Source organism: Lathamus discolor, chromosome 2 (assembly GCF_037157495.1).
Source record: "Lathamus discolor isolate bLatDis1 chromosome 2, bLatDis1.hap1, whole genome shotgun sequence".
In the NCBI taxonomy this organism is placed as follows: Eukaryota; Metazoa; Chordata; class Aves; order Psittaciformes; family Psittacidae; genus Lathamus; species Lathamus discolor.
In genome coordinates, this window is record NC_088885.1 from 49,072,273 (window position 1) to 49,083,380 (window position 11,108).

At 38.7% G+C, this 11,108-nt stretch overlaps 1 protein-coding gene across 4 annotated transcripts in view; it reads left to right on the forward strand.

The window, feature by feature from the left end:
• The window catches only part of LARP4B (La ribonucleoprotein 4B), a 57,644-nt gene extending 48,541 nt beyond the window's left edge, over positions 1-9,103 (forward strand). For 3 of the 4 annotated variants that reach the window (XM_065666767.1, XM_065666769.1, XM_065666768.1), the window contains exons 14-17: positions 751-915; positions 3,821-3,945; positions 4,595-4,706; positions 5,260-9,103. In XM_065666767.1, coding sequence (XP_065522839.1) covers positions 751-915; positions 3,821-3,945; positions 4,595-4,706; positions 5,260-5,541 — 684 coding nt within the window. In that variant the 3' untranslated portion in view covers positions 5,542-9,103. The remainder of the gene's footprint in view (positions 1-750; positions 916-3,820; positions 3,946-4,594; positions 4,707-5,259) is intronic. The other variant, XM_065666770.1, reaches the window with a different exon arrangement.
• Positions 9,104-11,108: the final 2,005 nt, after the last annotated feature.

Here is an 11,108-nt window from a genome sequence, read left to right on the forward strand (position 1 = left end):
AAGGGATTTTACTTTTCAGTGTAAATAGAATTCAACTTTACAAATACGTACAAATGCTCCTCACAAGTCATCTTGAACTGTGGTACTGTTAACTCTGGAGCTGCTGTCTGTAGTGCAAAATAATTGCATTTAGCCTATTGATGTTCCGTTTTCTACCTGGGGCATTGTTTTTCTTCTTAGATTTAATTAAGAAAAATTCTTCGTGTTTCAGAAATAGTTTTGCCACACTTTCACAAAGATGACCATAGAAGTTAAAAAGGGAAAATGCTGTTGTCTACACTGCATGCAAGGCATGCTGTCCCCGCATTTCTTAATGTATCTGAATGTGGTCAAGGTTCTTGACTCCTGTCCTTCATTCAGAATGTTACCAACTGCATGTAAATGGGCTTTGTATTTCTGCTATATTGTCATGTCTAAACCAGACCATTTTCCTTTCAATGTCAGTGTAAGATCTGTCCTGAAGGAAGGGCTAGTGAGAAGACTTTTTCTTACTATACCAGTGTCAGTAAAGCTTATGCATGTGATATTTTTAATGATGCTTATGTATTCCCGGTTAAATATTTTAAGGGCAACAGTGGAAAATGAAAGCTTCTGTTCCTTTGTACTGTGTGGTTTTCTTGGGAGGTGGGATGAGGGAGGCCTCTCTAGAGCTTCACAGAAATAAATCAAATGCAAAATACAGTTCAGAGTCCCGTGTCTGTCTTTCCTGTCATCCAGTGCAGTAACCTCAACACATTATTTCTATTCCAGAGAGGCCAAACACAGTCTCCACCACCCCCAAAACCTCCATCTCCTAGCTTTGAATTGGGTTTATCTAGCTTTCCTCCATTACCTGGGGCTGCTGGCAATTTAAAGACCGAAGACCTTTTTGAAAACAGACTGTCCAGTGTGGTAATAGGAACGACAAAAGAAAGAGTGAGTAGCCAGTGTTCACTTTTGTTGGGAAAACACATTTCATACTTCTTGTTTTAGAATTTGGTGGCTTATATGTAGAAAAACATGGGGTTTACATGGGTTATAAGAAATGCTTTTAAAAACAGCTGTCAAATGATGTGCTGCTGCCTTCTTCACTTACATCTGAGAACTTGTTTGGTATTCTCTTTGAAATGGTGTGGAATATGGGCACCACTGTAAATAGCAGAGATTAGAAAACACACTCTTTGCTATTCATAATTACCTTAGGCTTTTTGATCAACTCAGGTGAAAAATGTGCTAAATTTTCCTCCTTTTTGAAATTGACTATTTTGAGTTCTATATAAACCACTTGAAAGTGACTAAATTTTAAGCACTGAAATATAAAGAAGCTGCCTACAAAATCTCAGTACACTAGGTATGATAGCTGGAACAAGAACTGTTCCCAAGACCAGCTGGATCCCAGTGTTGTCTTAGCGCTTGGAAATACATCAGAATGAGTTGGTAACCACTGCTTTCTAGATGTAGTAGAGATACAGCTGAAAATTAATGTTCAGTAGCTGTTCATAGATTTCATTCTTAGAACCGTCTCTACCATGCCATTTGTGAGTGACAGTGCGTTCTCCTCCAGCAAGACTTGTATAACTCCGTGCACTATGGAACAGTTTAGGCTGCGGAAGTCAGTATTGGCTTTTTTTTGCTACCTGTAGTTTAAGTCATGTTTTCCTGGGTGTACAACAACTGAAGAAGTTAACCCCTGGATATAGCAGTGGAAAGCAACCTGTTGAAACACCAAAATATGTCATGTCTCATCTCTACAACTAGTCTATTGCAGAAGTGTTTTCTTTGGTGCTCTTGTATCAGACCTGGGTAGGGAGAGTATTTGTTGCTAAAGGAAAGAGGAAGCAGCAGAGCAGCCTGCACCCAAAGCAGTGTTTGAACAGACAAACTATGTATTCTGTCTCTTGCAAGTGGCTGACAGTACTCCAGATTGTAGTCTGGTTTTGGCTGAGATCTGTTTTTAAGTATTTTACCCCTATTATTTCTGAAGTGTTTTTTGACTATGCTATTCCAGGTTTTAAATATAATTCCAGCACTTGCTAGTGATACTGCAGCTGAAAACCCATTGCTCCTCCCATTACAAATCTAGCACTTGCTTTGCACTGTGATTGTAAAGAACTTCTACTTCTCCCCTGTAGAGGCATTCAGTTGGCCACTGAAGTTTTATGATAGTGCAATGTGCTGTCACATTAAAAACCTTCCTTTGATTTTCCAGTATCTTTTTCTGGCTTGTACAAGTTAGTCTGTACCATTGTGTGCAAGAAGGGGATTGTACCATCTTTCCTTGTTTGTGTTAATAAAAAATAACAGCAAACTGACTCCAAAGAGCGATTGTGTTCTTCTGCAAAGGTGTTTGAGTTAATATTAGAATATTACTAATGGACACAGGCTGGTTCTCACCTTGAAATCACAATATTTCCATGTCACCCAATGTAGAGTTACAAAGTGCTGAAGTAGTTACACATGCTACTCTTGCGTTAGAGACGGGCAAGTCCAATGTATGGAAGCTAAGTGAATTTAAGTTGTCTAATTTCCAACAGTTGCTATCTGAGACTCATATCTTTATGCTCTTCAGTATGTGGTGCTCTTCTAGGTGTAGCTCTGGGCAATGGCAATCATTCCGAGTTTTCCAACTGGGAAAGTGCAGCACTGTTAGGTCAGAGGCTGAGTGTTTTGGCCTAGGAACATCACTTGTATATCTGCTTGACTTGAAGCTATTCACGCTTACCATGTACCTACAAGTTTTCATGGTCTTGGGCTAGAGTACTTGGCAATTTGCAATTACAAGCCTTTTGACACCCTATTAGAGTAAAACCATAGAAGCTGTTCTCTTATTTATAAAAATCCACTTTTTATGGCTTTTACATTGAGTAAAACTAGGCTTAGATCTACTGCAATAATCTATGATGCCTGATTTAAAACAGTGTCACCAAACACTGTTTTAATTTGTAGCAGTGACCACAGGAGTGTTGTGTTTTATGATTGAATGGTAGCTGGGCTGGTGGCAAGGGGTGGCTGGTGGCTCTTTTTCTCCTTCTGTGCTTGTATTCTCTTCCACTGCTGTCTCTTCTGCTTTTCAGTATCTGTCCTGGTTCTGGAGTCGGACAGGTCGAAAGTGATACACTTTTAAAACAAAATATTTATAAATATCAGAAATGTTTTTCAGTATACAGAATTTTTTTTCTCATTTTGCAACCATTTAAATTCATGTGTGCATATTGAACCTATTTGGCCTTTATCTGGAAGCATGATATCACTTGGCACCAGCAGAATCCTTTAAGGGCTGTGGAAAAAGCCTCTTTTGCTTGGTAGGAAATCATGTTATAGAATAAGAAAGGGACTTTTAAGTGGTGGTGATATCCTAGTTAGCAAAACCTTACTTTTTTTAAGCTTAAGGGGTTTTAGCACCAGCTATTGGGATGATGCAGAATTAGAGCTTTGAAGAAGACAGTTCTTAGTGCATAAATCTAGGAGACTTGTCTTAATAGCCTAACTATGGTTATGCAGACAGGCACAAAGCCTGTTTTGTCACTAGCAGGTGCAAAATTCCCAGGTTGAAAGAATTAATTTTTGTCACCCAGATACGTCCCAAAGGGAACTAACTTCAGACTTTCTGGGAAAGAGGCATGATGTGCGAGTCATTTGTCTGTGTTTCTAAGTAATCGTAAAGGAGATAACTTACTATTACAATACATGTATTGGATCCTTCTGTATACATCTCCCTATAGTTACTTTACTTTCATAAATCAACTTGTAAACTGTTCCTGATAATGTTAATTTTCAGGCAAACCATATTAATTGGATACTATGAATGTCCTTCTCTGCCTTTTTCTGTATTCTTCTTCAGAACATTAATGTGGATGCAAGTACAAACACTATTCCATCGGGAATTCCTCGAGAGCCCATGTTGCCAGTTTCTTCTACATTGCCCAGGACGTTTGAAAGGTCTCCTTCGCCACCCCAGTCTTCTGAGTAAGCACTTAATTACATGGCTGTAATTATTCTGCTCTGAATCACATTTGCATTTTCTTTCCTCAGATGGCTAGGTAGAACAGTGTACATAGCTATTAAAATCTTAATCAGTGAATGAAATAATATTGTATATTGTAGTAAAGGCAATAAAGCTTAGTTTCTGAACAATATCCTAACAGTGGTTCAGTTAAATAGTCATGCAGCAGGCAGAAGCTTAGAGTTGTGTTTTAGTCTCTGCAAGTAATTAATGAATACCTTACTGCCTTGTATATAGATAGCTGTGAAGTATAGAGAGCAAACACAATCCTGTGGGTAGTACTGTCGTCTATATACTGAAGAAAGTTTTCAGTAAAACTTTATTTGGAACATGCAAATAAAATTGAGGTGTGTGAGTAATGAAAGCAAGATAATTGAATAACCAAATGGTATCAGAATGTCACAAATAACAGGTAGTGTCAAGTTCCACAAGAATATCTTTTAATATTTGATAGCATTTTTAAATGTAATGCTAGTCACAATTTGCTAGGCAAATTATAGCTATAACTTCTTATAATCATACTTGGATACTGTTTTAGACCCATTATTAGATAATTCATCTGTCCTGAAGTTTCACTTTTCATGAGCCTTGCTTCCTGCTGGATGCTTACAGGGACTGCAAGGTTGTGGATAAACCGCAGAAAGAGACACAGAGTACAGAAAGGCTTTCTTCTTCCACACTCAGTACTGCATGTAAATCGGTACAAGTCAATGGGGCTGCCATAGTAAGTGACCTTATTACTTCACTTTCTCTTAATGATCCAGTTTGATGCATTCAACGGAAAATTGCTTACATTGCTACCCAGTGCTGCTTAATCATGTGAGCCCCAGCATCCTTAAATTTGAGTGTTGGTGGCCTCATGATTATTTTCATGTTACTATTATGAAATTAACAGTGCAAAAATGTTCAAGATAACTTGGTGAATCATAGTTTTTTACCTGCATTCTCTTCTTGGTAGAACGAAGTTAGAAGTATTAATAAACATATTAATATTTCAGAGTATTCATCATCTTTCAGCTTTTTACAGTTTGCTAGAATCAGAAGTGTGTTGCATTATCACAGTATCCCATTTTTCTGGCATACTGTTTTGCATTTTACCTTGAACCTTATTGTCTGCACAGCTTCTGTAAACATTACACTCAAGCCCTCATCTGTGTGTTTTAGTGCAGCGGTCTTTGGGGACAAAGACTTTATTTTTTTTTTTTTGTTCATGAAAGTAAATTACATTTTCTCAGGACACTTTAACTCTGCTATCCTGTTTGCTTTTCATTTCACAGGAACTTCGAAAACCTAGTTATGCAGAAATTTGCCAGAGAACAACTAAGGATCCTCCTACGTTGCAACCCCAGAAAGACCAGAAGCCAAACACTGTAGCATGTGGGAAAGAAGAAAGAAAGCCCACAGAAACAGTAGAGAAAAACAGAGAACCTCCTCCTGCAAAGTCACATCCTGGACAACCCAAAGACCAGAGGAGACAGTCAGGACGCAGATCGTCCCCTCCAGCCGTTGGCAAACGCTTAAACAAAGAACAGAGTACCCCTCCAAAATCTCCTCAGTGAAACTAACACCTGGGGGGATTTGAAAAGAGGTCTGCTTCCCACAAATTAAACCCATGTTCCCACTAAGATACCTGAGAATGAGTTGCTGGTTAGGAGCTTGCAGTGATAGTAGGCATCTAACAATGCCTGCAAGTTATTTTTCTGTGAAATACTTTTTCCCCTCTTGAACAAACATTCTATTTTTCTGGATAGTTCTGGGTAGTTGTTCTGAACCTTACATTTAGGTTGGTGCTTAATTGGAGGTGAAGCTTAGTGTGATTATTTCCTTTCAAGATGTAAAATATTTGTCTTTATGAAAATCAACTTTTTATTAAGCCTCTCTGTGGCTGTGTGAGTGCAAGCTCTGTATAGTAAGTTTTTTCTAAACTGTTAAGCAGAAATGTGCTGCTGCAATATTTTTAATAAACTGGTCTGCAAGTACATATCTAAAGTGTCCAAACGAGTGATAACGGCAGCTAGCGTGTGTAGAGTGCAAGGAAGTAGGTACATTTTACAAACTGGTATGTGACCTTGAAGATTTTTTTTTTAATTGGGCTGCTGTACTAAGTGTCAGCAAATGAACTTGCACTTTTAGGTTCAATGAGAGTTGTTTCTAGCATTTTTAAGAATTGACTCTTTTTTTGATGTTTTGCACACACAAAAATGAATCCTATGGAGCACCATAGCAGTCTTTCTAAAATACTTCCTTTTGTGACTTACTGCAAGCAAGTAACCATCTTCTCACTCCAGAGAAAAACTGATGTTATAATTTGCAAATACAAAGCACATTGTGAATAGAAAGAATTAAGTCTGAGCTTCTACGGTGGTGAAGCCTGTTAGTGGATGTTATCAGGAGAAAGCCCTGTAGCCTTCTTGTGATAACCTTAGCTTCCCTGTGCTTGTAAGGGAGTTAACTGAGTCAGCGCTGTATATTCTGGTTACCCCTGTGCTCTGTGTAGGCTTTTTTTTAAACCTCTGCCCCAAGTGCTCTTTGAAAGAGTTCATATCGTAGTCAGCCTTGTGTTGGCATCTTCCTGTAACTACAAGCATTGGCATACGGATTTAAATTTTTCAAGACGTGAGATAATGGTGTTTGTTTTGTGTGGTGGAGGAAGAGATCCCTGATGTTTACCTCTGGGATGAGGTTTCTCACACTTACTTACTTTAGAAGTGATGCGCTTTCTGAAGGACAAGGATGCACTAAATTAGCAAGTTTCTAATAAAGTTGAATATAAATTATTTTTGTTTTAAAATGCCTAAAGTTTTTCTTTAAGTGTTTAAACTGCAGGAAGTTCAGACAAAACTCATTCCTGCTGACTATGACAGTACAGTTTATTCCACAAAAGTGTTTATTTAAACAACTGATTTTTTTAAAGAATTATTTCCATCCAATATTTAAAGACTTGAATTTTATTTAAACTTGAAAATGACTTTGCCTTAACTTTTGTACAAGACAGCTTAGAGTTAATGAGGTCTGACCCCGTGGAGGGTTAGCGTGAGTGGAATACAGAATTACTCAGTTACAGTATGTATCTATTGTCACTGGTCTTACTGGGTAAACATACTGTAGTACAGGAACTAGCAGCAGTTTTTGTAATATACCTTAAAGATCTTAAACAGTTGATCTTTTTCAGATTGTTGAAAAACCTGTAAATGCAAATAGTCAATACTGTATTAAATATGTGCACTTGGAAGTGTGTGCTTTGCTTGTACAGTTGTAAATAATCAGAACATATAAAAAGGTACCCTAAAGAAAAAATCTGATAAAAATTATTGATATTATAAATGTTGCTGTTGAGCTGGATGTAGATAAACTAAATGTTGTGGTTTGAATATTACTTTAATTTGTTGTTTTTTCTTTTTCTTATTTTATTCTGGTGTGCTGAACTGACTCTGCCTCTTCACTGCAAAAGGGAAATGGAATGAAAGTCTTATTTGAAAGCCCTCAAATGTTTTCCTAAGTCCCTATAGAAACAAGTGATTTAACCAATTGAGAAGTGTTCTGCAATGTAAATAGTAAATTTCAGCAGTCAAAATGTAATTTTTTTGTCATTAATAAAATTGGATTTAATTGGGAAAAAACTTTAGACTGCTAAAAAAGTATACACTGAAGCCTACTTGTCTGCTTTCAAGAGTATCAGTGCTTTCCTTAATGTATGATTCATAGAACTGTAAAGTAACTATAGAAGTTGACTCCTGATAAATTTCCTATTACAAGTATCAATTGGTAACTAGTTGACCTTTAAAATCCAGCCTGTTGTATGCTGCAGAATAGGGCATGTTGGAATCTGTTGATTGTTCTTGTTCAAAAAGAGTCAATGCTATGGGAGGAGATAGGACTCTGACTACATCACCAAAACTGCTCAGCTAGTTCTGTCATTGGATTTTTAACATGCTTCTCCTTTCCCCAGTGGCAGTGAAAGTGGTGGCTAGATTTGTGTATGGTTTAGGCCAGCTGTATGATTCATTTTGTTTGTCTGCTGCAAGTGAAAGGCTTACCAGCTGCAAACAATCACAAGTGGTTCCTTACAGAGACTGTGTACAGCTAGTCATGATACTCAACTGGTACCTACGGTGATATTGGAGACCAGGGGGATGTGTTGTGCTGTTCTAATGTATTCTGCTGCCATTTGTGCTAGGTCAATACACTGTAATTATTGCTTGCCCAGCAACAGTCTGTTGCATTGAAAGTTTAAACCTTCCTCTGATGTGGTTTTTATAGCTTTTTTAAAAGAAAAAAAGTGACACACCAAATAGCTGTATAATATACAACTTATCCGTACTGCATTTTACTTTGAGATTTGGGGTTTTTTTCCACTCAGTGACAAAATGGAGTTTCTGGAGTAGAGTTGTGAAGTTGCATGCAGACTGTTGCTACGATACACAGAGATTAAAATGTGGCTTTTAAAATGAGAAACCTCCCAAAAGCAGTAGCTGAGTTCAAGGTACAGGGATACAGGAATTAAAATTGGCATTTTACCTTGTAGGACTGTGTGGTGATGCTATTTTAGTTTTGAAAACGAGTCAAAATGGGATCTGAGACTCCTCTTCCAGGAATTATAGAACCAAAAAACCAAAGGTTGCTTTTAAAACTTAATGTTTCAGATCAATCCCCCACTGCGACGCTGTTGTTTGCCACTTAGAAAGCTGTGAACGGTGGCAAATTTATGTTGCTGCATTATCCTTCATGGGCTTGAGCAGTTGGCATAGAGAGGCCCTTGTTTGAGCATGGTGCAGCGTATCAGGAGCAACAGCTGACTGTAATGGTGCATACCTATCTCTGTATCTCCTCCAGCTAGCTACAGTTAGGGATTCTTCTGTGCTTTGTAACCTATTACACTAATAGCAGCAGACAATCGAAGACTTCTACGGAGACCTAACAGCTGCCAATTCAAGAAATAGAAGTGTAATATGGGAGCCTTCTTGAGGGTTTTTGTTTTTGTTCTTCTTCCATTAAGACTGGAATCAAGCTTACATGTAAACTATCAGTAATTTAAGTTTCCTTTTGTGTCATAAAATGTAAAACTGTCTAATTTGAAAAAATATGTAGGTTAAGAAAAATAAAGATTTAGGCACTGTTGAATTCCTGATTTTTTTAATTAAACCTTTCTTCAGCAGTATTTTTCACTACCTTTTGTCTTTTGCTCCCATTTTTGGAAATGGTGTATTTCTGATTTTGGGAAAACGAGAATCTTTGCTTGCTTTACTGTTCAGCACAGCTGCTGTAACCATCACCTAAGGCTATGCAGCAGCAACAGGAACACCTGTACTGTAACTCCAAAGGCAGCAATATCTATCTCATAGGTAACTATGGTTAACTTTTTTAAAACAAAAAGCTGGTGTCATGCATCGTTTACTAGAGGCTATAATCTTCGCTAGTATTAGAGAGGGTTTTGGCTTGGCTTTAAATGCGGATTTTAACATTTAGTTAGTGCTTTGGTTGCATGGCTGTTGAATCCAGAGATGTCCTGGGATTATTTTTGGCTTTGGCTGGTTTTGGAGATTATCCTGGTCATGCCTCTAGGAAAGAAGAGCTGCTGGGATATCCTCCCTCTGAGGAGAAGATTTATTGTGGAAATACTTTAAAACGTTTTTCCTTTTTTAGGTTTGTTTCTCATTCAGCTGCAGCTGACCAAGTTTAACCATGGACATAAGCACAAAGTACTAACAGTTACTGGTCTTTATAACCATCTTGGGAAGTATTGCAGTATTATTCTTTAGGTTTCTTCTTCCGTAAGCTTCTGGTCAGGTTACATGCAATTGAGTATCCAGAGATTACTTACTGCCACAGAAACTGACTCATTGCTTTTTGATCTTGAAGCTTCCTTAGAAGAAGATCTTAACAGTTTTAAGTTTTCTAATACGCTTGTATTTCACAAACCTCTGGAAATTCAAACGTGTTGATTTTCATGACCAGGCTTTTATGAGTGCAAGCGCTAAAGTCAGGGAGGTGATTGAATTTCAAATTTTGCTGGTTTATAGGCGTAACATTGCCGCCTTCATCTCTGTTTTTGCGAGAATAAGCTGTGTAGTAGAGCACCCTGGTGCCATCCAGTTGCAGTAGCTCAGTTACGTCCACTTGGATATCCATCTTTCACATAATTCCGTGTTCAACTGAAGCTGATCAGGTAGACGTTTGCTCCTGTTGAGGTGGCACATGGAATGCTGTTGCAGAACTGCTGAGTAAGCACAGAAGTGCGGTGAGGAGGCTGGCCTGAGCTGTGCCGTGTCCCTCCTGTCAGCGCCGTCACCGTCAGGCACCCACTGGCACAGGGCAGAGCTGCTGCGCCATCAGCAAGATGGCGGAAGGGACAGGAGTGTGCAGTCGGTGCCCTGAGGAGACTGGTGTGCTAATGCCTTGGGCTGAAGCTAACTGAGTATTTGTACAACCTAGCGTATGTCAAATGGAAGGTAAAAAAAAACTGGCTTAAATGTAGCTTTGCTTGCTCAGGTGAACATGGCTCAGCTCATCACATCTGATCATTTTCAAGCCTTGTTTTCACTGTGGGGAAAAGGGAGGAGAAAGGGTCTGGGGTTTGCTTTAGTCTTCTTGAGTATTATGTACAAGCTGTAAACGTGCTGAATCTTCGATCTATGGTGATAGATTACTAGAAGTCTGCATGTCTTGTCACAAATGGCTTGGGAGCAGTTCACTGTTTTGCAAAATGGAGGGCAAAACATGTATGTGCTGGGGGAAAGGAGTCTAAGATAAAATCACCCCTAATCTCTCCTGCAGTTTGAGGAGCAAATTGCTCTGTGTGCTTGTGTTACGCACATACGGTATGGAAAGCATCCTGCAGTCTGATAGCTTTACGTCCCATTTACTGTAGGCAGATGGTGTCTGCAAGAGTAGTAAATCTACCATAACTAAGGGTGCTCTGAGGAAGGAGGGATAAGTGGATGAATTTAGAGTTGTAAAACATACCAAAGCTTGACAGATGCATGAAATCTGCATGGGTGGAATTATTGATACCTAATGAAATGTGTCTGATGTCTTCCGAAACTGGAGCCAAAGCCGTCTGTGTGCTGCGCGTGCAGCTTGAGGTGTCAGCCCAGGCACAGAGAGAGCTAGTGAGGTTCAGCAGGTA